Raw genomic sequence first — 27,520 nt, 5'->3', positions numbered from 1 at the left:
CTGCAGATTGTGAATCATCTCATTACAGCAGGTCAGAACTCAAACATAACTGATCTAACTCGGAGGACTGAGAGGGACAAGTTGCAAAAAGGCAAATTTGGTGAGTTTTTTTATGATAATTTTTAGAACAAAGAAAATGTCTGGGAAACAGACTTTTATCAAAAGCCACCTGAGTTGCCATCTGTGTTCAGAGATGTTCAGAGATCCTGTTACTCTGACCTGCACTCACAGTTTTTGCTCAAGCTGCCTGAAAACATTCTGGGAACAAACTAAAAAGAAAAACTGTCCACGTTGTAAAAAAAGAAATTCAAAAAAGTATCCTGAAATTAACTTTCCTCTGAAGGAGCTGGCTGATTCCTTTGTGGAGAGACAGAAATCTTGGACTGTATGCAGTAAACATCAAGAGGAGCCCCAACTGTTCTGCGTGGACGAAGACAAACCTCTGTGTCCTCTCTGTGATTTTCCTCACCACCAGAGTCACAGAGTGGTTCCTGTAGAAGCTGCTATCGACGTCCTGAAGGAGAAGCTGAAATCTGACTTAAAGTCTCTGCAGGACAAGAGGAACAAATACAAACAAATGGTGAAAACATACAATGAAGTGAGGGAACACATCAAGAAGCAGCTGTTGTCCACAGAGAGGCAGATCAGAGCAGAGTTCAACAAGCTCCAGCAGTTCCTGAAAGAGGAAGAGGAGTCCAGACTGGCAGCTCTGAGGGAGGAAGAGGAACAGAAGGGGAGGACTATCAACAGAGAGATGAAGATGATTGAGGAGCAGATCTCCTCTCTGTCAGACAGCATCTCTGCTGTTGAAGAAGAGCTGCAGAAACACAGCGTGCCATTCCTCAGCAGTTATAAAGACACTCAGAGCAGAGCCAGAGCCCAGAGCTCAGTGTCAGATCCACAGCTGGTCTCAGGAGCACTGATAGATGTGGCCAAACACCTGGGCAACCTGTCCTTCAGAGTGTGGGAGAAGATGAAGGAGAAGGTCCACTTCAGTCCTGTCATTCTGGACCCAAACACTGCAAGTGGCTGGCTCTGTCTGTCCGATGATCTGACCAATATGAGACGTCAAGACGCAAAACAGCAGTTTCCTGAAAATCCAGAGAGATACATTAAACACACCAATGTTCTGGGCTCTGAGGGCTTCAGGTCTGGGAAACACAGCTGGGAGGTGGAGGTGGGAGACCATCCTGACTGGATTGTGGGTTTAATTAAAGAGTCAGCTGATAGAAAGGGAGAGCGTTCTGCTTTACCAAAATATCCAATCTGGTGTTTATGGCATAACAGTGGAAAATACACTAATGGTGATGGTCAGACTGTGAAAGTGAAGAAGAGTCTCCAGAGGATCAGGATCCAGCTGGACTATGACAGGGGGGAGGTGTCCTTCTGTGACCCTGAAGACATGACTCACATCTACACTCACAGAGACACTTTCACTGAGAAACTCTTCCCATTTTTCAGTATTGGAGAGGCAGGAGACGCCAAAACCTCTGATATCAAAATCTTTCAGACTGAGATGTGATTGTGATTCTTTTCTATCTCTTAGCATTCCACTTTCCTTTTTAATGTTTTTGTTGATAGTTTTAATAAAATACAAAATATTCATGTGTAGAATAGACCTAACTATCCATGCTGATATAGCAGTTGATCTTGTATTTGTGTGACAACTAATTTACAATTACATTTATTCAGTATTCAGAAAAATCTCTTTCATCAGTTTTTATTGTCCAATTCTGTGGGAACTGTTTAATAATATCAGACACAATTAATCACTTCTAAGCGTGAGAAATCTGAAGACTGTCTTATTTAAAACTACAACTGAACACTATTTAACTAATCAATCTGTTCAGTTTTTTTTCTATTAAACTCTACAAGATGCTGATAAAGAGACCAAAAGCTCACAAACGAGCAAATGTTCTGTATGTCTTATTTAAACAGGAACATTATTTGTATAATTTTTAAACATTCATGCATTTAAAGTTGCTGTTTGTTCCAATGATTTTATGTCAGGTAAGGCTGACAATGTTTTTTCTTTCCTTGTTTTTTGTCAGATGCTACAGCCCAGATTTTTTTCTGATATTTTGATTCTGATATTTGCTTTAAAGCAAGAGAAGAGTTAACTTATTGTAAATTACCGATCCAACTGTTTGAATTAATTATGTGGATTTTAATTTGTGTTGTTGCTTTCTTAACACTCATAGCAATTAAAATAAAAATCATACTTTTGTCATATGGAAATATTCTTAAAGACTCAATAAGATTCATCTTTATTGCTTTTCTCTATTATTTTTAATGATTTTGTTCATGATCTCCAGATTATTTGTCATGTTGTTCATAAATAATCTGACCAAGCAGAACGATGTTGATAGAATAGAATTGAATAGAATAGAATAAACCTGTATTATCCCATGAATGAGAAATTTGAATGTTACACAGCTCTTATAGCAAGAGTAATATAGACACAGGTTGGTATTTACATAACCAACCGAAATTCGTGTGTACAGATAAAAGTGTACAGAGATATGTACACAAATGTATGTGTGTGTGTGTGTGTGTGTGTGTGGGGGGGGGGATTAATGATCATACAGTGTACAAACAAGCTGCAAATGAGTGGCAGCAATTAAAAAACATATGATATGTCAATTAAACCGCTGGCAAGTAAGATGCCCATGTTAAACTGTGTTATAGAGTCTGACAGCTGCTGGTAAGAATGACCTGCCATAGCGCTCCTTCCCACACTTTGGGTGTAAAAGTCTACTGCTGAACTGAGCTGCTCAGTGCTCGTACAGTCTCATGCCAACCTGCTCGATGGACTTCAGTAGACAGTCCAGGACAGAGCTGGCCCTTTTTGATCTTTGATCTTTAATCTTTTAGGTTTTAAATGTGTTTTCATAAGTTCCACCGCTTCTTGAAAGAAGATTTAATTATTATACTCTGATCACATTAGCAATAAAAAACTTTGCAAACCAGAGATGTTAGTTTCAAACTGAATGAAGAAGTCTCTTGTATAAGAGGTGAAACGTCTTTAAAAAAAATGGAAAACAAATCCAGTCAATTTCTTTTCAAGCTCTTAAGTATTAATGACAAACCTGTTGTTGAAAAGCAAAACCTCTCTGTGAGTGCACCGTAACAATGATACCAAGAACACTGGACAGTTAAAACTGCTTTCATTTCATCCTGTACTATTTCCAGTACACTAGGTGGCAAAATGCAGAGGACAAATTCAGTAAATGGAAAAATAGATTATTATTACTATTACTTGAGTTATTTTCTGGGCCGCGGTGATTAAATTTAGAGGAATGTTATCAGAACAAGTACAGTTGGGAAGCAGGAAGACTCAAAGCTGTGAGCACAGTGACGAAACTTTGGCGCCATATTGTGGATATTCACAGAAGCGTACTCTTCCCAGTAATTACCTTTAATAATACACAGACAGCTCTTGATCTCACAGTAAATAATCTTTTGTGTACTACACGTTGTACATGTCAGCTGTTACACAGACTTCAGGTTTATATGGAGAATTAGTTTGTAATAAAGCACCTCTTCTCTGGATAAGTCCTGCACTCCACCTCAGTCTCAGTTCTCTGGACCACCAGTGCAGTCGTAAAGAGAGGACACATGAAAGGCAGGGTGGATTCCAGAACTGAGACGAGACGCACAGTGGGAAGTGGGCAGGCAGGTGTGTTTTCAGAAGGCACAGACTTTCACAGGAGTGAGAAAGACAGAGGAGACCTCCTGATGGTTAGTGGTTTGCAGGTTACAAAAAACGAACAATATTTTTGTCAAATTACAAACATTGGTCAACACACTGGTGAACACAAGTGCAGCCGTACAGCTTTTTGACGTACATCATTTTTATTTTCTCTCAGATTTGTGAAATACAATATTAAAATATTTGTCAAAATTATACAATGAATGGGACTCAGAAAGATCAGAAGTGTCTTAGATTAATGTCTGAAGTGTACACTATGTAATGTTGGCTTGTGGCTTTCAAGAAAGAAAGAAAAAAATTATGGCTATGCGCCCATTTACACAAGTGACACTGCCAGTGTTTAACTTCAATGCACTGATGAGTTGGGATCTACCGGCAAATTAGTTTTTAATTCTTCTCCACACCAAACAGGCCGGCTGTAACACAGATTTCAGATTTAGTTTGTAATAAAGGAAGAAACTACTGGAAGACACCTGTTTTCCACCAAAGCTGACAAATATATCTATAACCTATATCTATATATCTACAATAAAAAGGAAGGGGTTTAGAGCCAATTCCTAATCTACCCTCTCCTTGAACCCATCTGTAATTCGTACTGCACACCTTACCTAGTTTCAACAACTCTTTCTCATAGCTTCATGGTATGGTTCATCAAGTTTACTGCTTTACAACAGCTCTCCACATCACTCTTATTCTTAAAAATGAGTACCAGTACACTTCTTCTTCTGCATTCCTCCTACTCTTCGTAACATGAAGACTTGCATTTAAGTTTCATATTTCCAGTTTATCAAACACCACTGAGCAGTCCTTACCTAAATCTAACCTCTCTTCTTCCTCTCCTGTCCTGTCTTTCTTATCTTTCTCCATCTCTAAGTGAAGTTAGCTCCCTTTTTTTCTCTCCCTGTGAAATACAGCAGCTGGACCTTTAGTTATCAACACACTGTGCGACAAACTGCACAAAAACAGTTTGTGTGCTTACTAATGTTTGTTGAGCTGATGGAAACGTTTAATTTGAAATTACCTGCTACAACATGTTAATCCCTTAATGCTAACTCCTGTTCTGTAGGGCTAGCTAAGATACACAACTTTCTGTTCATGTGTGAAAACACCAGGAGGACTCATTCAGTGTTGTGTTGGAAAAACTGAACTCATTAACCCTTCACGGCCATTACAAATGTTTCAAAGTGGGGTCAGGTAAAGAGAAGAAAAGAGACTATTACAAATTCAACTGCATGAGGGCTGGAAAAAAGTTACAGCTACAGAGCAGTGGGCTTTCATTTAAAATAATCAAATGTTGGAAAGACCACACAGTCATTGTGTAGCGTGTATATGATAAGCATGATGGCAATGATCCTTCTGACCCAAAAGATGCACATTCCAACAATATGTGTGTCTGCCCTGTTGAGTTCTACTGCAACTCTTCATATGGCTTAAGAGGAGTCCTTAGCAAGCATCTAGTGCTTCTAGAACTTGACAATGAGAATTATCCAAACATGGAAACTGACATTTCTACCTTGGGAAAAATTGCAATGAAAGAAAGGCAAAATAAAAAAAGGAAATTCACTGAAAAACAAGAGTGTGACACAAATACATTTATATTGACATATATGTGATTTGTTTCTTTCTTTGTAAAATCTGTGCTATATGTGATATCACTTATGTAATATTGTTTGGATTAGGAACCAAAACTTTTGCACAACAGTTAAGTGAATGCAAACTTAGAACAACAGTGAACATTTTTACAGATTCTGTTTTACAGATGAAACTGACAGCAAATAAAATTCAACAAAAGTTTCATAATTTAAGAGAGGCGATCTATTTTCTTATAAAGGAAAGAAGTAACAGAATCCACTGCTGAAGGACCAAAGGTATGTTTCACCAAACTAAAGTTAGATGAATCAGTCAGTTCCTGTTTCAGGTTTTCTTGGATTTTGCCACGGGTCTGTCTGTTATTAGAAAGTAAGTGAATTAAGAACATTAAACCAATAATCCAGATCAGAGGACATGTCTCATATTACCAAAAAAGGTATAATTTTCATATTAATCTACTAACTTTCTTTTTATATCTACAGCTGAAGGATCGATGCCTTACAGACTATGACCCTTGTGAAATCACAGGCCAATCTTCCAGCAAAGCCAAGGGCTAGCTCCCCAGCCTCTTCTTTGCTCGGGATACTGAACCCAGTCAGTTTAGTTTTGGCCTTCTTGGGCCTCTCAAGAACCATCGTAGGTAGTTTGGCTTTAAGTCTCTAAAGCTGACATTTACCTGACTTCTGAAGGAATCACAAATTCTGTAAGGACAAAAGAACATAACAGTTGGATGTGTTACACTTCTTTTTTACACGTGAGTACAACCACTCATTTTCATTCCATTACTAACAAGCTGTCATATCATGGCCAAGGGCAAACTTTCAGACGTTGGCCCAGGGCAAATTTTTATATGATGGCCCAGGACAAATTTAGCTCTTTTTTTAATTACTGTTAATCTCCACACACAATTCAAGTCAATTTCCATACCTATGGGCCAGCTGATTATGTTCACAGTTGATATTTTTATTCATTAATTCAGCACACAAAAACATTAGGCTAGGCTATTTAGATCCCTTTCTCTTTACTTATGTTAGTAAAACGATCAGGGAAGCTGCTGCAATTTTGCCTGACCACATGTTTATGACAGTTACAGTCACCTGTACTTTCATAATGTATCATAATACAATTGTAAATGGTAAATGGCCTGTATTTGTATAGCGCTTTACTTAGTCCCTATGGACCCCAAAGCGCTTTACACTACATTCAGTCATTCACCCATTCACACACACATTCACACACTGGTGATGGCAAGCTACATTGTAGCCAGAGCTGCCCTGGGGCGCACTGACAGAGGCGAGGCTCTATACAGACATTAAATTGTCTGAATAGAGGTTAGCTGGTTAATGCTGTCGTCAAGTAGCCTATCACTTGCAAACAAACAGCAAGCCAAATGATGAATTCATATATGAAATTCCAATGTTCCAAAGAAAATATGTATAATGCCTACCATTTATTAAAGAAAAGTATCCTAAAATGCGTGATCTTCTTAATGGTAGAGAATTTGAATTGCTGGATCACACAGAGGTCTTGCAAGTGAAGTAGATTTTTTTAAGGCGTTTTTTTTCGAAGTCGCAAAACTATGACATCACAACAATGTGATTGGTCACTTGCAATGTTGAACGTGGCGCAACATTAATTATGATGATGTGGGAACAACACCAACACCAGGATATCAGATCGTGCTTGATTTTAAGGCTCACAGTGACATGAAATAATAACTCTCCTCAAATATGTCGAACAGAAAGTAACAAGCCTTTTTTGAAAATGTAGAGTAGAAAGTACAGATATTTGTTTTTAAAAGTAGGGAAGTAAAAAGTTGTCAGAAGAAAAACTACTAAAGTATTTGAACTTTGTTGCTTCGCACCTCTGAATTTTAGTGTCCTCCAATTGACATAACCGGGTGTCATGTGAATTTTAAATTGACAAAATTTCTGTGTATTTATGTTTTCTTGTATATTCATGTTTCTTTTTAATGACATTCATAGTATTTCCCATGCTGTTCATGATGTCAGAACTTTGAATCATGTGTTTACCTCAGCAGGAAGACAAACACTGTATTGACTGGAGCACATTGCACTGATTTTCTTTTAAAATAATTTTCATGTGACACCATCTTTTATAGTTTCCTCTGTTCTTAATTGATTGTTAAAGAATATTTGCTTAAATTCAATACAGTCTAATTGTACTAAAATTAAATAGTTATATATAAAAAGTTATGTAAAAAACATTATGCATTTTGACAGCAAATTCCTCAAAAATGTGAAGAATTGATTTCTTTTCCCAGTTTTTCAACATAAATGAAGCTTTATGCAAACTCCAGTTAATTCAATTTCTATTTATATTGTGATAGCATACATTTACTGATGTTTTTATGAAAAAAAAACTGACACAAATTCAAATATTGCACCTAAGATGCATGCATCTCAATCTAAATAACTGCCTAAAACAGTCCAGTAAGTTATTGAAATGTTTTATAAGTAGCGTTATACAAAAATATTAACAAGTAAACATTTATTTATTTTTTTTATTAATGTGTTTGTCTTCCACAAATGACCATAAGATGGACACATAATTCACATTATGTTCGCAGGTTTTGTTTTGGGTTTTTTTGCAAACCTCTGTCTGTATTTATCTGATGATATCACCACTGTGAGACATGGAGACATAACAGCAACTTCAATCCAGAGAAAAAAATATTTATCACCCTGTTCTAGATTCTGAGAGCTTCAACTCAATGAAACACAGCAGGGAGGTGGGAGACCATCCAGAGAGGTTTGGTGAAAGTTGTTTGACAGAAAGACGGAGCAAAATCATTCTCTGAAGTCTGGTGTTTGAAACAATGCAATGGAAAATATACGTATGATCTGTTTTGATGTGTTTTTTGATGTGCTGTGTTTCTGCAGCTCTTCTTCAACAGCACAGATGCTGTCTGACAGAGAGGAGATCTGCTCCTCAATCATCTTCATCTCTCTGCTGATAGTCCTCCCCTTCTGCTCCTCGTCCTCCCTCAGAGCTGCCAGTCTGGACTCCTCTTCCTCTTTCAGGAACTGCTGGAGCTTGTTGAACTCTGCTCTGATCTGCCTCTCTGTGGACAACAGCTGCTTCTTGGAGTGTTGAATCACTTCTTCTACCATCACTAACCATCCAGGCATAGTGGTGGTAGACAAACAGAAGAAGACGGCCAAGTGATAAATATATTATTATATTATGAGCTCCAGTAGATTTTCTTAATGGACAAGCTGTGATCAGCTAACCTGTTGCTCTTTGTGGATTTACACAACTGAGTTCAAAAAGACGTAAGACGATGTTTGGCTTGGCTGAGTTCCATTTCCTAGTATAATGACTGAATTCAATGAATGGATCTAAGCATCATCAGCTGAAATGTAAATTAATCTCTGCTACACTTGATGTAACCCAACACTGACCATAAGAACCACAGCCACTGTGTATCGGTCTATCATGCAGGTCAGTTTATCTTGCACATAACTACTCAGTGCTCTCTTTGCAGGACATTTCACAATATGAAATTAAATAATCAATCAAAACTATGTTTGTTGAGCTGAAGTAGAAACCTTATGTCATGAAGAAATGTTACTCCCTTTATTTGCATTCGTCTTCTGTAGCGCTAGCTAGATGGTGACTACAACATGTAGACAACTTCACTTGTTCTGGTCAACTTTAACCCCTGACTATAAACACTATAATGATACAGTTGAAACTAAAGTAGCAAGCCTGTTTTGAAAATGTATGGAATAGATATTTGTGTTAAAATGTAGGCAGGGAAAGTAAAAAGTTGTCAGAAAAATAAATACTCAAGTAAAATATTGATTCTACCTAAGTACAGAGGTGGGTGCAGAGGTGGGAAAAATGAGAAAGTACAAATACTTACTTAGTTCCCACCTCTGTGAGGTAACAAAGTACAAATAATTTGTTACCTTCCACCTCTGCACTTACGTAGAATTTTCACGTAGTACAATGAAGTACAAATGCTTCATTATGAAGAATGAACAACAGTTCCAACAGTAAACAGACTTGGAGGAAACTTTGCAAGGATGTTTTTCTTTGCTTGGGTGAGTTGTCTGTCAGACAAAATTTTCACCCACTTGTCCACATCCTCTGTGTGGAATGTGGTAGAACTTGACCTAAGCGGCTAAAGAAGGGCAGGAGACAGATGCTGACCAGTGTAACAAGTGATTTATTCACCATTTTTGTGACCAAACAATATTTATAAAAAATAAATAAGAAGCTCAACTCCATAGTTAATGCAGTTCAATATAACTGAACTTAACTCAATGGAAATTAAGGCCACATGCACCTGTTCCTTTCTCTTCAAACACCTGCGTTCTTCTGCTTAAATAGTCCAATTAACCAAACAATCTCACCCTGGACTATTCCATTAGCTAGGTAAGGCAAACATTTATAGTCAAACGTATACTGCTACTCTTTCCTAGCAATAAAAACTCTGTGGTGTAATCAATACATATGACAACACTAAATCCATTTCTCTACAAACACTCTAAAATCAGCTTTATTAAATTACAAGGATTCTCCCCCTTCTTCTCCTGGTCTCTTCATGTGACCTCCGATTAACCCAGAAGCGATAAATACAGGGAAAAACTACATTTCCTCCTTTTGTTCCTGGAAGACAGGTAGGTAAGGTGAGTTCAAACTAAACCAATTAACAGTTGCAATAAATAACATGTTAACTTAAACTTGTCAGAATTGATTTAAACCAAGATGTTATGTTACATAATCTGTAAAAGTGCAAAACATAAACCCGGGATAGTACATGCTTGCCTTCTACAGAATACATATGAGATACGGCTAAATCAAAACAAGAATGTTAACTAAGAATATCTGTCTTTTAACTCTGGACAAAAGGTGTTCTCACCCACTTTGTAACATGGCATCCTTCTCTCTTCTAGTCTGTATTTTGCTGGTGTTTCCAACATACAACAAGTCAAACTTCCTTTTTATGCCTGGTCTTAGACATTTTATGGTGTGCTGGACTAGCCTTCTCAGTGAATTCAAACACCTTTTGATGATTATTGTCATCTAAGTGTCTCTCGGATCTGCTCCTCTTTAGATTTTAGCACAAATCTAAAGTGATGAAAGATTTCTCCAACTGAAAACGCAACATCCAGATGAACAGAATGTACTTTGTGGGATTTCCTTATGGATGACTGAGCATGCATCAAGACAGTGTAACTGGTTACTTTTGAAAACTGAACCTAATCTCAAATTCTTCTGTTGAGATAATCTCTGACAATGAGTTCTTTTAGACATTACAGGGCCAAGTCTTTCATGACATTGTATCTGAAGAAAAGTATCTGAATGTTTATTTTCGCTTATACGCCTGATTGTCCTGATTGAAACAATAGAATTGTTGATATTTTGCAGAAAGTTAACCTAATGAATGAATTAAAAACTGTATGAGGACATTCCATGTTTATGACAATGCACCATGCAGCACTAAAAGGTACATGAGCTGGACAATAAAAGCAGTCAAGTAAAGTCCAAAGAGAAGAAAGAGGGGTAATAAAAAAAAAAGAAAAGGAAAAGATATTTCTGAAGCATGATTAGATCATGATGGACCAGATTGCTTTTGGGAAACGAATACCTTAAGCTTCAATGATCTAAAAATAGTGTTAAACAATAGAAACAAACTTCATTAAGCATTACAGTATAAGACAATGATGTAACTGTAATTAATGATAATAAAATTAGTAAATATTATATTAAAATGAACTATTTTATCAGTTTCTGTTTCCTCTGTGGCAAAGAAAGCTTTTCACAATTCTCCACTCCTCATTTTTTAGTCTACCATAAACATTTAATTCAATTCAATTTTATTTATATAGCACCAAATCACAACAACACTTGCCCCAAGATGCTTTATGTTGTAAGGTAAACCCTACAGTGATAAAAAGAGAAATAGCCCCAACAATCATATGACCCCATATGAGCAAGCACTTTGGTGACAGTGGGAAGAAAAACCTCCCTTTCAACAGAAAGAAACCTCCAGCAGAATCAGACTCATCCTCCACAACTGGTTGGACTGAGGGGAGGAAGACATGACAAAGACATGCTGTGGAGCCATAGATTAATAATAACTAAAAATTACATGCAGAGAGAACTATTGCAGTGTAACTACGGGAGGATTCTGGGTCACCTGATCCAGCAGCCCTAACTATAACCTTTATCAAAAAGGAACGTTTTAAGCCTAATCTTAAAAGTAGAAATAGTGTCTGTCTCCCAAATCCAAACTGAAAGCTGGTTCCACAGAAGAGGGGCCTGAAAACTGAAGGCTCTGCCTCCCATTCTACTTTTAAATACTCTAGGTATGACCGTGCAATGACAATAAAGAGTTAACTTAACCACAAGTAAGCCCACAGTCTGAAAGCTGAAGGCTTACTTGTCAGTCTGAAGGTAACATTATACAGGTTTCAGGTGACATCCCATTCTGTATAAAAGTTATAAAAGCAGATAGTAAAGTGTTGGGAATTAAAAATTAACCAGAAAAAGATCTGGATGAAACTGCAGATTATAAATATGTCATTGCTGAAGCCAGGACACCATTACAGGAGGTGAGAACTCAACTGATCTTACTCGGAGGACTGAGAGGGACAATCTGAAAGAAATAACATTTGGTGAGTTTTTCTTTAAATTTTGAGAGGAGCGAAAATGGCTGAGAAACCAACTTTTATCAAAAGCCACCTGAGTTGCCATCTGTGTTCAGAGACCTTCAAAGACCCTGTAACTCTGACCTGCAACCACAGCTTCTGTTCAAGCTGCCTGAAAACATTCTGGGAACAAAATAAAAATAAAAACTGTCCACGTTGTAAAAGACAAAATTCAAAAAAGTATCCTGAAATTAACTTTCCTCTGAAGGAGCTGGCTGATTCCTTTGCTGAGAGACAGGAAGCGTGGACTGTATGCAGTAAACATCAAAAGGAGCCCCAACTGTTCTGTGTGGATGAAGACAAACCTCTGTGTCCTGTCTGTGACTTTCCTCACCAGCAGAGTCACAAAGTGTTTCCTGTAGATGAAGCAGTCAGTGACCTAAAGGGGAAGGTGAAATCTGACTTAGAGTCTCTGCAGGACAAGAGGAACAAATACAAACAAGTGGAGAAAGCATACAATGAAGTGAGGGAACACATGAAGAAGCAGCTGTTGTCCACAGAGAGGCAGATCAGAGCAGAGTTCAACAAGCTCCACCAGATCCTGAAAGAGGAAGAGAAGTCCAGACTGGCAGCTCTGAGGGAGGAAGAGGAGCAGAAGGGGAGGACTATCAACAGAGAGATGAAGATGATTGAGGAGCAGATCTCCTCTCTGTCAGACAGCATCTCTGCTGTTGAAGAAGAGCTGCAGAAACACAGCATGCCATTCCTCAGCAGTTATAAAGACACTCAGAGCAGAGCCAGAGCCCAGGGCTCAGTGTCAGATCCACAGCTGGTCTCAGGAGCACTGATAGATGTGGCCAAACACCTGGGCAACCTGTCCTTCAGAGTGTGGGAGAAGATGAAGGAGAAGGTCCACTTTAGTCCTGTCATTCTGGACCCAAACACTGCAAACCGCTGGCTCTATCTGTCTGATGATCTGACCAGTGTGAGACGTGAAGACACTTGGCAGAAGCTTCCTAATAATCCAGAGAGAAATATTAAATATCCCACTGTTTTTGGCTCTGAGGGCTTCAGCTCAGGGAAACACAGCTGGGAGGTGGAGGTGGGAGACCATCCTGACTGGATTGTGGGTCTAGTTAAAGAGTCAGCCGACAGGAAGGAAGAGCGTTCTGCTTTACCAAAATATCGTATCTGGTGTTTATGGTATTGTAGTGGAAAATACACTAATGATGTTGGTCAGACTGTGAAAGTGAAGAAGAGTCTCCAGAGGATCAGAGTCGAGCTGGACTATGACAGGTGGGAGGTGTCCTTCTATGACCCTAAAGATATGACTCACATCTACACTTACAGAGACACTTTCACTGAGAAACTCTTCCCATTTTTTAGTATTGGAAAGGCAGGGGATGCAAAAACATCTGATATCAAAATATGTCAGACTGCGATTTGATTGTAAAGTAATTTTTTTCTAACACTTTTGTTTTTTAGTTTAGTAGTTAAGTATTTTACTTTCTTTTTTAATGTTTTTGTTGATAGTTTTAATAAAACACAAAGTATTCATGTGTATGTTGCCCGGATGGGAATTCAGGAGTAGGTCCTCATAATTCCCATGGACTTAAATGCCACAGTATCATAAGGTGTTTACAGTTAATCTTATTATGTAAATTTAACCTGAATGTAATGTGCCAAGTAATGTCACAGGGTAAATCTAGGTAATTAGAGCAGCAAAACTATTATGTTAATCATAAAGTATGATTTCGTGGTATGCAACTCCGAAGGGAGTAGAAATATTCGAACTTTCTAGAGAGCTGTGAAGGTAGCATGTGAGGGGACAGGTCACGTGTATCTGTTGTGACGGAAGAGGAGAGAAAGTGGCGGAGAGATGCCTGAGTGATGTTAGCTAACCACAAGTGAGAGACTTGGCTAGTGTTACTGAGGTTATCTAAAAAAGGAGAGTATGTGAGTGGAAGTTAACAGCGTAAAGCTTCGCAATCAGTTTGGGACTGGTGAGCAGCGACCTACCGAGCCACTGGACTGTAAGTCACACTTTTTTTTTTTTTTTTTTTTTGTGCTCTTACCGGGGAGAAGAGGATGTTTCGCCACCGCACAGCGTGAGCGACAAGCAGGCCTGCAACAAGTGTTAATGTGTGTTTGGGGCCCATGTATGAGTATTGTGTATTTGGTGTATTCACATAAGATTTTTCGGATGAGGTATGAGTGAGATAACCACCAAGAGGTGATAACTTGCTTTTGCGTTGGTTAATATAATTTCAAGGGGAAGTATATTGGATTGTTTTAAACACCGCACGGGGATATATCATTTGAGTTAAAAGAGTTTATTTTGTACATCATTTATCCTTTCCTTATGTTCACTAAATGTTCTGTATTTGTGCAAAAGAGTTGTCTGGAGTCACTTCTTTTATTACTGTCTAAGTTAATCTGCAGGCAAGGGGCTTACTGTTAGTTTCCCTGATTCCTGTCCATACCAGAACCATTTGTGGTATCTGGACTGTAATGAACCTCAAGAAATGAACAATAAAGAGACCAAAAAGCTCACATAGAAGCAAATGTTCTGTATGTATAATTTAAACAGGAACATTATTTGTATAATTTCTACACATTTATGCATTTAAAGTTGCTGTTTGTTCCAATGATTTTATGTCAGGTTAAGTTTATATAACATTTTTTTCTTTCCTTGTTTTTTGCCAGATGCTACAGCCCAGATTTTGTTTATGATTCTGATATTTGCTTTAAAGCAACAGCAGAGTTAACTTATTGTAAATTATTGATCCAACTGTCTGAATTAATTATGTGGATTTCAGTCTTCAATAAGATAAGCCAATATGATTCATCTTTATTGTCTTTCTCTGTTATTTTTAATGATTTTTTTTTTTCATGGTGTCCAGATTATTAGTCATGTTGTTCATATAAATACTCTGACCATGCAGATCGATGTTGATCTCTTAGGTTTTAAATGTGTTCATAAGTTCTGACGCTCTTAAGTATTAATGACAAACCTGTTGTTGAAACAGCAAAACCTCTTTGTAAGCGCACTGTAACATAACGATACCAAGAACATTGGATAGTTAAACCTGTTTTCACTTCATCCTGTACTATCTTCAGTAGACTAGGTGGCAAAACGCAGAGTACAATTTCAGTAAATGGAAAAATAGATTTTTATTACTATTACTTCAGTTATTTACAGGGGAGCTGTGATTAAATGTAGAGGAATATTATCAGAACAAGTGTAACTGGGAAGCAGGAGGGCTCAAAGCTGTGAGCACAGTGATGAAACTTTGGCGGCATCTTGTGGTCATTCACAGAATAGTACTCTTCACAGTTATTACCTTTATAAATACACAGACAGCTCTTGATCTCACAGTAAATAATCTTTTGTGTACTACACATTGTACATGTCAGCTGTTACACAGACTTCAGGTTTGTATGGAGAATTAGTTTGTAATAAAGCACCTCTTCTCTGAAGAAGTCCTGCACTCCACCTCAGTCTCAGTTCTCTGGACCACAGTCATTTCTAACAAAATAGTTCAACCTTATATTATATTCGTATTAACTCTTCATCAGCCTCCAGCTTTCTTTGTGGTCCTCTAGTGGTCACTCCATACAGCATTACAGGTACAAAGCAAATGGTCAACAACCGTCAACAATGGGCAAAAGTATTTAGATTGAATCACAGTTAATCTTGGTATTATTGCAAACAGATTGCAGGTAAGTGCCAATTTGACCCCATTTTAATCCTTTGCTTTAAGACAAAAAATCAAACAATGGAGGCAGTGTACAGTAAGAAGAGCCTCAGTTGTACTGTGTGAAGAGAGAGTTGCCTGCATTTGAAAAAAAAAAAATGTACCCAGGTTATTGGAATGTTCTTTTTGTGCTTTAATGAAAGTGTTCTACTTTACAATCAACACTTTCATTTGGCTGGACTACTGTAATTCGTTATTATCAGGATATCCTTAAAACTCCCTGAAAAGCCTTCACTTAATCCAAAATGCTGCAGCAAGAGTACTGACAGGAGCTGTGTCTCAATTCAGGGGCCACATCCTTCGGAGCCCATATTTGAAGGCTGATTACGTCACAGTGATGCAACGAAAGCTGTCCCAATACGAAGGCTGCTCCAAATGCGACCGACAAATGCATCCTTCATTTCCCCCTAATTTGAAGGATGGGTCGGGGTTTTCCTTCTTGACCCACCATATCCCAGAATTCATAGCCCGGCCCAGCCAATTTCAGTTTCCAACAATGGCGGCAGGTATTTAGTTGTAATATTAAAATGGTAAATGGCCTGTATTTATATAGCGCTTTACACATCCAGTCATCCACCCATTCACACACTGGTGATGGCAAGCTACATTGTAGCCACAGCCACCCTGGGGCGCACTGACAGAGGCGAGGCTGCCGGACACTGGCGCCACCGGGCCCTCTGACCACCACCAGTAGGCAACAGGTGAAGTGTCTTGCCCAAGGACACAACGACCAAGACTGTCCAAGGCGAGGCTCGAACCGGCAACCTTCCGATTACAAGGCGAACTCCCAACTCTTGAACCACAATCGCCCCGATATTACTCTTATTATTCTGTGCAATACTTTGTTAATTAAATTAGTATTTATAATATTCTCATAATATTATAAAATACTTTTCAAAAGCAGCAATGGACTAACCCTAAGCAGAAAACTAATTAAACAGAAGTGTGAGATGGTCGAGAATTTACTTCAATGCCGTGTTATATTTTAGACAGCAAGGAGCAAACAGTTGAGTTTATTAAACTCCACCGAGACAGCGATGACGCAAATCTGAAGGCTGGACTGTCCCATTTCACAGCCTCACAGCCTCACACTTATGGCCTTCTCAGTCTTCGGAGGACCCGTCCCACGTAGACCGCGAAGGCCGGTTCCTCCGAAGGATGCAGCCGCTGAATTGAGACACAGCTAGGGATTAGAAAAAGAGCATATTTCTCCTATATTGGCTTCCCTTCATTGGCTCACTCTTAAATCCAGAATTGAATTCAAATTCTTGCTCCTCACATACAAGGTCTTGAAAATTCAGCCCCTATCTTAATGACCTTAAAAGTAGAATGAAAGGCAGAGCCTTCAGTTTTCACGCCCCTCTTCTATGGAACCAGCTTCCAAATTGGATTTGGGAGACAGACACTACCTCTACTTTTATGATTAGGCTTAAAACTTTCCTTTTTGCTAAAGAATACAGGGAGTGCAGAATTATTAGGCAAATGAGTATTTTGTCCACATCATCCTCTTCATTCATGTTGTCTTACTCCAAGCTGTATAGGCTCAAAAGCCTACTACCAATTAAGCATATTAGGTGATGTGCATCTCTGTAATGAGAAGGGGTGTGGTCTAATGACATCAACACCCTATATCAGGTGTGCATAATTATTAGGCAACTTCCTTTCCTTTGGCAAAATGGGTCAAAAGAAGGACTTGACAGGCTCAGAAAAGTCAAAAATAGTGAGATATCTTGCAGAGGGATGCAGCAGTCTTAAAATTGCAAAGCTTCTGAAGCGTGATCATCGAACAATCAAGCATTTCATTCAAAATAGTCAACAGGGGCGCAAGAAGCGTGTGGAAAAACCAAGGCGCAAAATAACTGCACATGAACTGAGAAAAGTCAAGCGTGCAGCTGCCAAGATGCCACTTGCCACCAGTTTGGCCATATTTCAGAGCTGCAACATCACTGGAGTGCCCAAAAGCACAAGGTGTGCAATACTCAGAGACATGGCCAAGGTAAGAAAGGCTGAAAGACGACCACCACTGAACAAGACACACAAGCTGAAACGTCAAGACTGGGCCAAGAAATATCTCAAGACTGATTTTTCTAAGGTTTTATGGACTGATGAAATGAGAGTGAGTCTTGATGGGCCAGATGGATGGGCCCGTGGCTGGATTGGTAAAGGGCAGAGAGCTCCAGTCCCACTCAGACGCCAGCAAGGTGGAGGTGGAGTACTGGTTTGGGCTGGTATCATCAAAGATGAGCTTGTGGGGCCTTTTCGGGTTGAGGATGGAGTCAAGCTCAACTCCCAGTTCTACTGCCAGTTTCTGGAAGACACCTTCTTCAAACAGTGGTACAGGAAGAAGTCTGCATCCTTCAAGAAAAACATGATTTTCATGCAGGACAATGCTCCATCACACGCGTCCAAGTACTCCACAGCGTGGCTGGCAAGAAAGGGTATAAAAGAAGAAAAACTAATGACATGGCCTCCTTGTTCACCTGATCTGAACCCCATTGAGAACCTGTGGTCCATCATCAAATGTGAGATTTACAAGGAGGGAAAACAGTACACATCTCTGAACAGTGTCTGGGAGGCTGTGGTTGCTGCTGCACGCAATGTTGATGGTGAACAGATCAAAACACTGACAGAATCCATGGATGGCAGGCTTTTGAGTGTCCTTGCAAAGAAATGTGGCTATATTGGTCGCTGATTTGTTTTTGTTTTGTTTTTGAATGTCAGAAATGTATATTTGTCAATGTGGAGATGTTATATTGGTTTCACTGGTAAAAATAAATAATTGAAATGGGTATATATTTGTTTTTTGTTAAGTTGCCTAATAATTATGCACAGTAATAGTCACCTGCACACACAGATATCCCCCTAAAATAGCTAAAACTAAAAACTACTTCCAAAAACATTCAGCTTTGATATTAATGAGTTTTTTGGGTTCATTGAGAACATGGTTGTTGTTCAATAATAAAATTATTCCTCAAAAATACAACTTGCCTAATAATTCTGCACTCCCTGTATAGTTAGGGCTGGACCAGGTGACCCTGAATCCTCCCTTAGTTATGATGCAATAGGTGTATGTTGCTGGGGAATGATGCATTGAATATTTCTTTTTTTAGTCACATTTCTCACTCACTGTGTGTTAATAGACCTCTCTGCATTGAATCATATTTGTTATTAATCTCTGACTCTTCTACAGCATACATGAACAGTACACCCTGTTCATGTATCTTCAGTAAACCATACAGACTTTGTGTAGCTTCCACTTGGTAAAGCCTGTGGTAACCCCTCATTAGTTTTTATGTCACTGAGCAGTGACATGATAGTCTTTCTGGTTTTGCAAAACTGTATGCCTACCCTTGTCTGTCAGAAGGATGATAATATTGTTGTCATTACTAGGTGATGTGAGTGCCTTTCTCTCCTCCATGGTGATGTTGGATGCTGGGGGCTTTGCTTTGCTGAGACAAGCTGAAACTTTCGTCCGCAGTTGTTGTTTCCACATTTGAAATGTTGTTTTCTCAAATTGCTGTTTCTGCTGCTGTGACCAATTCCGCTAGCAGGATTTGTCTTGGTGTCACAACAAAGTTCAACTCTCTTGCAAGGATGTTTTTCTATGGATGACTGAGCATGCATCAAGACAGTGTAACTGGTTACTTTTGAAAACTGAACCTAATCTCAAATTCTTCTGTTGAGATAATCTCTGACAATGAGTTCTTTTAGACATTACAGGGCCAAGTCTTTTATGACATTGTATCTGAAGAAAAGGATCTGAATGTTTATTTTCGCTTATACGCCTGATTGTCCTGATTGAAACAATAGAATTGTTGATATTTTGCAGAAAGTTAACCTAATGAATGAATTAAAAACTGTATGAGGACGTTTCATGTTTATGACAATGCACCATGCAGCACTAAAAGGTACATGAGCTGGACAATAAAAGCAGTCAAGTAAAGTCCAAAGAGAAGAAAGAGGGGTAATAAAAAAATAAGGAAAAGATATTTCTGAAGCATGATTAGAGCATGATGGACCAGATTGCTTTTGGAAATGAATACCTTAAGCTTCAATGATCTTAAAATAATGTTAAACAATAGAAACAAACTTCATTAAGCATTACAATATAAGACAATCATGCATCTGTCATTAATGATGAAAAAATTAGTAAATATTATATTAAAATGAACTATTTTATCAGTTTCTGTTTCCTCTGTGGCAAAGAAAGCTTTTCACAGTTCTCCACTCCTCATTTTTTAGTCTACCATAAACTTTTAATTCAATTCAATTTTATTTATATAGCACCAAATCACAACAACACTTGCCCCAAGATGCTTTATGTTGTAAGCTAGACTCTACCATAATACATTAAAAAAAGAGAAATAGCCCCAACAATCATATGACCCCTTATGAGCAAGCACTTTGGCAACAGTGGGAAGAAAAACCTCCCTTTCAACAGAAAGAAACCTCCACAACCGGTTGGACTGAGGGGAGGAAGACAGGACAAAGACATGCTGTGGAGCCATAGATTAATAATAGCTAAAAAATTGCATGCAGAGAGAACTATTGCAGTGGAACTACGGGAGGATTCTGGGTCACCTGATCCAGCCCTAATATAACCTTTATCAAAAAGGAAAGTTTTAAGCCTAATTTTAAAAGTAGAAATAATGTCTGTCTCCCAAATCCAAACTGGAAGCTGGTTCCACAGAAGAGGGGCCTGAAAACTGAAGGCTCTGCCTCCCATTCTACTTTTAAATACTCTAGGTATGACCGTGCAATGACAATAAAGAGTTAACTTAACCACAAGTAAGCCCACAGTCTGAAAGCTGAAGGCTTACTTGTCAGTCTGAAGGTAACATTATACAGGTTTCAGGTGACATCCCATTCTGTATAAAAGTTATAAAAGCAGATAGTAAAGTGTTGGGAATTAAAAATTAACCAGGAAAAGATCTGGATGAAACTGCAGATTATAAATATGTCATTGCTGAAGCCAGGACACCATTACAGGAGGTGAGAACTCAACTGATCTTACTCGGAAGACTGAGAGGGACAATCTGAAAGAAATAACATTTGGTGAGTTTTTCTTTAAATTTTGAGAGGAGCGAAAATGGCTGAGAAACCAACTTTTATCAAAAGCCACCTGAGTTGCCATCTGTGTTCAGAGACCTTCAAAGACCCTGTAACTCTGACCTGCAACCACAGCTTCTGTTCAAGCTGCCTGAAAACATTCTGGGAACAAAACAAAAAGAAAAACTGTCCACGTTGTAAACAAAAAATTCTAAAAAAATGTCCTGGAATTAACTTTCCTCTGAAGGAGCTGGCTGATTCCTTTGCTGAGAGACAGAAAGCTTGGGCTGTATGCAATAAACATCAAAAGGAGCCCCAACTGTTCTGTGTGGATGAAGACAAACCTCTGTGTCCTGTCTGTGACTTTCCTCACCAGCAGAGTCACAAAGTGATTCCTGTAGAAGCTGCTATCGACGTCCTGAAGGAGCAGCTGAAATCTGACTTAAAGTCTCTGCAGGACGAGAGGGACAAATACAAACAAATGGAGGAAAAATACAATGAAATGAGGGAACACATCGAGAAACAGCTGTTGTCCACAGAGAGGCAGATCAGAGCAGAGTTCAACAAGCTCCAGCAGTTCCTGAAAGAGGAAGAGGAGTCCAGACTGGCAGCTCTGAGGGAGGAAGAGGAGCAGAAGGGGAGGACTATCAGCAGAGAGATGAAGATGATTGAGGAGCAGATCTCCTCTCTGTCAGACAGCATCTCTGCTGTTGAAGAAGAGCTGCAGAAAGACAGCGTGCCATTCCTCAGCAGTTATAAAGACACTCAGAGCAGAGCCAGAGCCCAGAGCTCAGTGTCAGATCCACAGCTGGTCTCAGGAGCACTGATAGATGTGGCCAAACACCTGGGCAACCTGTCCTTCAGAGTGTGGGAGAAGATGAAGGACAAGGTCCACTTCAGTCCTGTCATTCTGGACCCAAACACTGCAAGCCCTTATCTCTATTTGTCTGATGATCTGACCAGTGTGAGACGTCAAGACACAAAACAGCAGCTTCCTGATAATCCAGAGAGATACATTAAGCACACCAATGTTCTGGGCTCTGAGGGCTTCAGCTCAGGGAAACACAGCTGGGAGGTGGAGGTGGGAGACCATCCACGCTGGAATTTGGGATTAGTTAGGGAGTCAGTTGGCAGGAAGGGAGAGCATTCTGCTTCATCTAAATATCCAATCTGGTGTTTATTTTATGACAGTGGAAAATACATTATTGTTGTTGGTCAGACTGTAAAAGTGAAGAAGAGTCTCCAGAGGATCAGAGTCCAGCTGGACTATGACAGGGGGGAGGTGTCCTTCTATGACCCTAAAGACATGACTCACATCTACACTTACAGAGACATTTTCACTGACAAACTCTTCCCATTTTTCAGTATTGGAGAGGCAGGAGATGCCAAAACCTCTGATATCAAAATCTGTCAGACTGTGATTTGATTGTAAAGTAATTCTTTTCTAACACTCTTTTGTTTTTTAGTTTAGTAGTTAAGTATGTCTTTGTTGATAGTTTTAAAAAAGTGCAAAATATTCATGTGTAGAATAGACCTAACTGTTCATGCTGATATACCAGTTGACCTCGTATTTGTGTAACAACTAATTTACAATTACAGTTATTCACTATTCATAAAATCTCTTTTCTCAGTTTATATTTTCTAATTCTGTGGGAACTGTTTAATAATATCAGACACAATTAATCACTTCTAAGTGTGAGAAATCTGAAGACTGTCTTATTTACAACTACAACTGAACACTATTTAACTAAACCCTCTGTTGAGTGTTTTTCAATCCATGAAACTCCAGAAGATGACTGATAAAGACACAAAAAGCTCACAAATTAGGAAATTTTTGTGTATGTTCTGTTATCTCATTTAAACAGGAACATTATTTGTATAATTTCTAAACATTTTTGCATTTAAAGCTGCTGTTTGTTCCAATGATCTCAGGTAAGGTTGAAAATGTTTTTTCTTTTATTGTTTTTTGTCAGATCTGATGTTAGAGTGAATTGTTAAATGTTTGTCATTTTTATTCTTACCATTTGTACTTTAACTGTGTGTTGAAAGGAATTCTTTTGTTCTCCCCTCCCCAGATTCTCGAGGTTCTGAGTGGGGGGCTGTAGTGTTTTATCACAGGCAACATCCTTGTGAAGGTCTGTTTGATGTGGTAAAACTTCCTGCCCTTTGTATGGCTTCACTGTGTTATCTAGGTGAACCATAGATTGGGTGTGGGGAGGTTACCCTCTTTATGACCTAGGATGTTGTTCCTGCTGTGTGACCCTTTTTGGTCAGCAATTCACACACACACACACACACACACACACACTTTGCAAAACCACAGGCAAGGTACCCTTTGTGTGTATGTATACATCATATGTTAATGACCCTATGCATATTCAAGTAACCTCAATAAAAGGAGTGCTATGGGGAACCTGGCTGAGAGTCTGATGGAGGTCAAGTAGGTGGAACGACACTTGGCTCCAGGCAGGCCTCCCTCATGCATGAGTGACACAAGGAACTTTGCCTACTTCGTGTCTTGCTTGCTGTGTTATTACATTGCCTTTAACGTTCCAGCGAATAGGTTCAAGCTACAAACCTATCATCTGACAGCCCAGATTTTTTTCTAATTCTGATGTTTGCTTGAAAGCAACAGCAGAGTTAACGTATTGTAAATTATTGATCCAACTTTCTGAATTAATTGTGTGGTTTTTACTTTTTGTTGTTGCTTTCTTGACACTCATAACAATTAAAATAAAAATCAAAGATACTTTTCTCATATGGAAATCTTCTTAAAGACTCAGTAAGATTCATCTTTACTTTCTTTCTCTAATATTTAAAATTATTTTTTCATGATGTCCAGATTATTAGTCATGTTGTTTATATAAATACTCTTACCAAGCAGAACGATGTTGATATTTAGGTTTTAAATATGAGTTCATAAGTTCCAACACTTCTTGAAAGAAGACTCCATGATTAACTCAGATCACATTAGCAAGCGAAAACTTTGCAAACCAAAGATGTTAGTTTCAAACTGAAGTGAAGAAGCCGCCTGTATGAGAGGTGGAACATCTTCAAAAAATGGGAAACAAATCCAGTCTCTTTCTTTTCAAGCTCTTAAGTATTAATGACAAACCTGTGGTTGAAAAGGCAAAACCTGTCATGGTCCTCGGTCGCTGACCCAGCGTTTTGAGTTTATTGTTAATTATTTTCTAGTTTCTTCTGATTGCGTATCAGTCCTTGGGGTTTTTTGGTTCTTGTGTCCTGTTATACCTGCCCGCGTGCTCTCCCGGTGTTGTGTTCGTGTCCTTGAGTGTGTGTTTGTAAAACAGTCTGTACTTCCTGTTTTCCTTTGATGGTCTGTCTGTTATCATTGTGTTCAGCTTGTGTCTTCCTGTCATCATGTGAATTAGGGTCAGCTGTGCGTTCCTCCTGTGTGTCATTGCCTGATTACCATGTGTGTGTATATATAGTGGGTGTCGGTCTGTGCTTTTTGTCGGCTTGTCGGCGTTTGATGGTGTTTTGTTCATTGTTCTGCGTCTCTCTGCTCTTCATCCCGTTTCATTATGATTTCAGGTTTGCTCATTAGTTTTCCCAGTATAGGTTTTGGTAGCTTTTCGTTCCTCATTCTCTTTACGCCAGTGACACCACCAGTGTTAACATCAATACATGGATAGTTGGGATCAACCAGATATATCTATAACCCCTGTAAAAGGAACAGGTTTCTCCCTGATGTAATCTACCCTCTCCTTGAATCCATCAGTAATTCGTACTGCACACATTACCACTGTCTCACTGTCCTCGTATATGTCCTGCACCAGTCTAATATACCACAATTCCTCTCTCAACACCCTGTCATATGCTTTCTCTAGATCCACAATGACACAGCTCCTTCTGCCCTTCTCTGTACTTCTCCATCAACACTCTCAAATCAAACTTCACATTTGTAGTTTTCTTTGTCAGCATTAAAACATGCTTTGTTCACTGATCATCATCTCTTCTTAACCTAGCTTCAACAATTCTTTCCCACAGCTTCATTCTGTGGCTCATCAGGTTTATTGCTTTACAACAGCTCTGCACATCACCCTTCTTCCTAAAAATTGGTACCAGTACACTTCTTCTTCTGCATTCCTCCTTCTGTTCCTAATGTTTTTCCATCTATCCTCCACCCTCTGTCATTTTCTTCAGTCATCAACCCCCTTAAAGTACTTTTTCCATGTTGTCAACATATCCCTTTACTCTTTGATGTATTCCCATTTCTGCTGCATATCCTTGCTAGATCACTCTCTGGCTTGCCAATAACAGTAAATCCTGTTCTCCTCCCTCCTGCACATTTTATTTATTCTTATTGTATTATATAGATAGCTATCGACAGGAGCAGCAAAGCTGCAGAGAGGTGTGTACCACTGTAGCTCTGCTTCCTGGTCCCAACTTTGAATAGTCACGTTTTGGGGGGTTAAATAAATTTGGCAAGATTTCTAGAAATGAGAGCTGCTCCATCCAAAGGGGGATGGGTGACGTCTCTCCTAAGAAGACTAGGCTTCCCCAAGAAGGTTACCCAGTTATCTATAAAGCCCACTTCGTTCTTTGGACACCACTCAGAGAGAGAGCAATTTAACGAGAACATGCAGTTAAACATGTCACTCCTGGTCCAACTCAGGAGGTTACCAGAGAAAACTACAGACATTGTTTTGGCAAAGTTGCACACAGACTCAATATTAACTTTAGTGACCTCCAATTGACGTAACTGGATGTCATTACTGCTGATGTGAATTATAATTTTACAGAATTTACATTTACCTTTAGCCAGCAGTTTTAACCCTAGAACACTATCGCTATAAATAGTAACACAATCACTAATGCCGGGTGATTTTTACCCGATATAATATAACCAATAAAAAGTAATCAAATATATCAAAATATGACAACACATGACAAATTAGAGTGGTCTTCTTTTACTTTCAACTGTGCCATGTCTAACAAAATGAAAAAAAACCTCCTAAAACAAAATAATGACTCTGGAAAGCTGGTCTTTGGTCCACCCATTCCTGGGAAATTTGAGACTTCCCTGGTGAAGGCACAGGCTCCTCAACACGCAAACAGCTGCAGGAGAGAGAAATCATGTAAATGTATTTGCTCAGGTGTAAATCACCCGGCGATAGTGTTCTAGGGTTAAATTTCCCTGCTCCCAGCTCTAGCTTCACATGTCTCAGAACAGAATCGCCAATTACCAGTTTGATCTCCGGCAGGCGTGTCGTGCGGAGGGACACATTAATGGCTTTGTGGTGTTCTTGGGGCTTCTTGTTTAGGACTGTGCTTCTTCCTCATCATCACCCAGCCATCCTGTGTTCAAGCCAGTTTCTCGGTACAATCTGTTTGGGGAGACATAATGGGTCCTACGCTACCTTCGGCTGCACCGGCTACAGGGGCCTGGCTATTTATGGGTTTTTCAAGGCTGCAAACAGCTACATTTATTAGAAGTATCGTTATTATTAAATAAGGCCAAGGAGTAATTAAACATCTGAAACAATAAGCAGGAGATCGCAAGAGGGATAGGTGAAAAGGCCATGCTGCTAGCAAGTCAGCTGTGAGCTAAGCTAAGTTAGCAAATCCCTAAAGACACAGTGAGTCAATACTGTAAAATTATTTGTGAGTGAATCAGAGATTGTGCTTTGGATAAAGCACATGAAGACACACATGAAGATTATACAATGAAATAAGATGTTATCTATAATGTTTTAATTAAACTGGCAACATATTTAAGCTACACAAACCCACCACTGTGTGTTGTAACAGGAAGTGATATTCTACCACAGAGTGGGTCAACACCAAGTGAGAGCACACCTGACACCAAAATCACCGTATTCTGTTTAGATATAAGCTCCTTATTGTCTCATATTAGGTTTTGATTGATTGAGCTCATCACTTTTTTGTATTTGGTTTCATTGACTGCCATAACAGTAACTTCTGGCGTATGTTAAGTATTTGTTATCTTGTCATGCATTCATTTCGTGCATTTGTAAAATCTCTTTAGTATTTTGCATAAAAACATCACGTCAAGAAGCCCCTGAGTAAATGTAGTTATGCCAGCTGGACATTTGTCAAAGCTGGAAAGGCACCTAAAGAAACCTCCAGCCGATCCAGGAGAGAAGGACAACTGTTGCCTAAGGGATCACTAAGGGTTTTCGCTTATGTGTCAGTCTAAGGAGCTTGGAAAGAAAAGCATCTGAAATTTAAAGAAGTTCAGACGCTTTTCTTTCCCTTCTTCTTAGACGACAATGACCTGGATGAAAAGAGAAACTTCACAGACTTCATGTTGTAGGAGTATCGGAACAGTTTAGACAGATTTTCTCTAAACACCGCATCTCAGTTGCTTTTAAAACGCAAAACACACTACGCCAAAAATTGGACCACCATCGGGTCCCCCGACACAAACAGAGAAATATAGTGTACACTGTTAAGTGCCAGGAGGCTTGCTGTGATTTATACATTGGGGAAACCAAACAACCTCTGGCGAAGTGTATGTCACTTCACAGAAGAAGTACCTCGTCAGGCCAGGACTCTGCAGTCTATTTACACATACAGGCCAGTGGACACTCTTTCAATGATGAGGATGTACACATCCTGGACAGGGAGAAACGCTGGTTTGAGCGCGGAGTCAAGGAGGCCATTTACGTGAAAAGGGAAAGGCCATCTCTGAATGGAGGAGGGGGCGTAAGGCTACATCTTTAACCATCTTACAATGCTGTGATTGCAGCCATTCCCCAACTCTCTGTGAATAGTACTCATGGCCATCAGTGGTCTTTGAT

The 27,520-nt window shown here is 39.1% G+C and overlaps 3 protein-coding genes across 3 annotated transcripts; all 3 read left to right on the top strand.

Annotated features, from left to right (window-relative positions):
* The first annotated feature begins 59 nt into the window (after positions 1-59).
* Positions 60-2,143, top strand: LOC109204629 (tripartite motif-containing protein 35-like). The gene is made up of 2 exons (XM_019366150.2): positions 60-100; positions 344-2,143. Exon 2 carries the CDS (start codon positions 578-580, stop codon positions 1,520-1,522), a length of 945 nt encoding a protein of 314 aa, XP_019221695.1. The 5' UTR covers positions 60-100; positions 344-577; the 3' UTR covers positions 1,523-2,143.
* A 9,843-nt stretch (positions 2,144-11,986) lies between these two features.
* On the top strand, positions 11,987-13,372 carry LOC109204426 (tripartite motif-containing protein 35-like). Its single transcript, XM_019365278.1, has 2 exons — positions 11,987-12,058; positions 12,194-13,372. Exons 1-2 carry the CDS (start codon positions 11,987-11,989, stop codon positions 13,370-13,372), a joined length of 1,251 nt encoding a protein of 416 aa, XP_019220823.1.
* A 7,136-nt stretch (positions 13,373-20,508) lies between these two features.
* Positions 20,509-22,679, top strand: LOC100705847 (nuclear factor 7, brain-like). Its single transcript, XM_013270931.3, has one exon. The coding sequence runs from the start codon at positions 20,773-20,775 to the stop codon at positions 22,156-22,158; it is 1,386 nt and encodes a 461-aa protein (XP_013126385.1). The 5' UTR covers positions 20,509-20,772; the 3' UTR covers positions 22,159-22,679.
* The last annotated feature ends 4,841 nt before the right edge of the window (positions 22,680-27,520 follow it).

This window comes from Oreochromis niloticus, linkage group LG12 (genome assembly GCF_001858045.2).
Source record: "Oreochromis niloticus isolate F11D_XX linkage group LG12, O_niloticus_UMD_NMBU, whole genome shotgun sequence".
Lineage (NCBI taxonomy): Eukaryota > Metazoa > Chordata > Actinopteri > Cichliformes > Cichlidae > Oreochromis > Oreochromis niloticus.
This window is presented reverse-complemented; position numbering and strand designations above follow the sequence as displayed.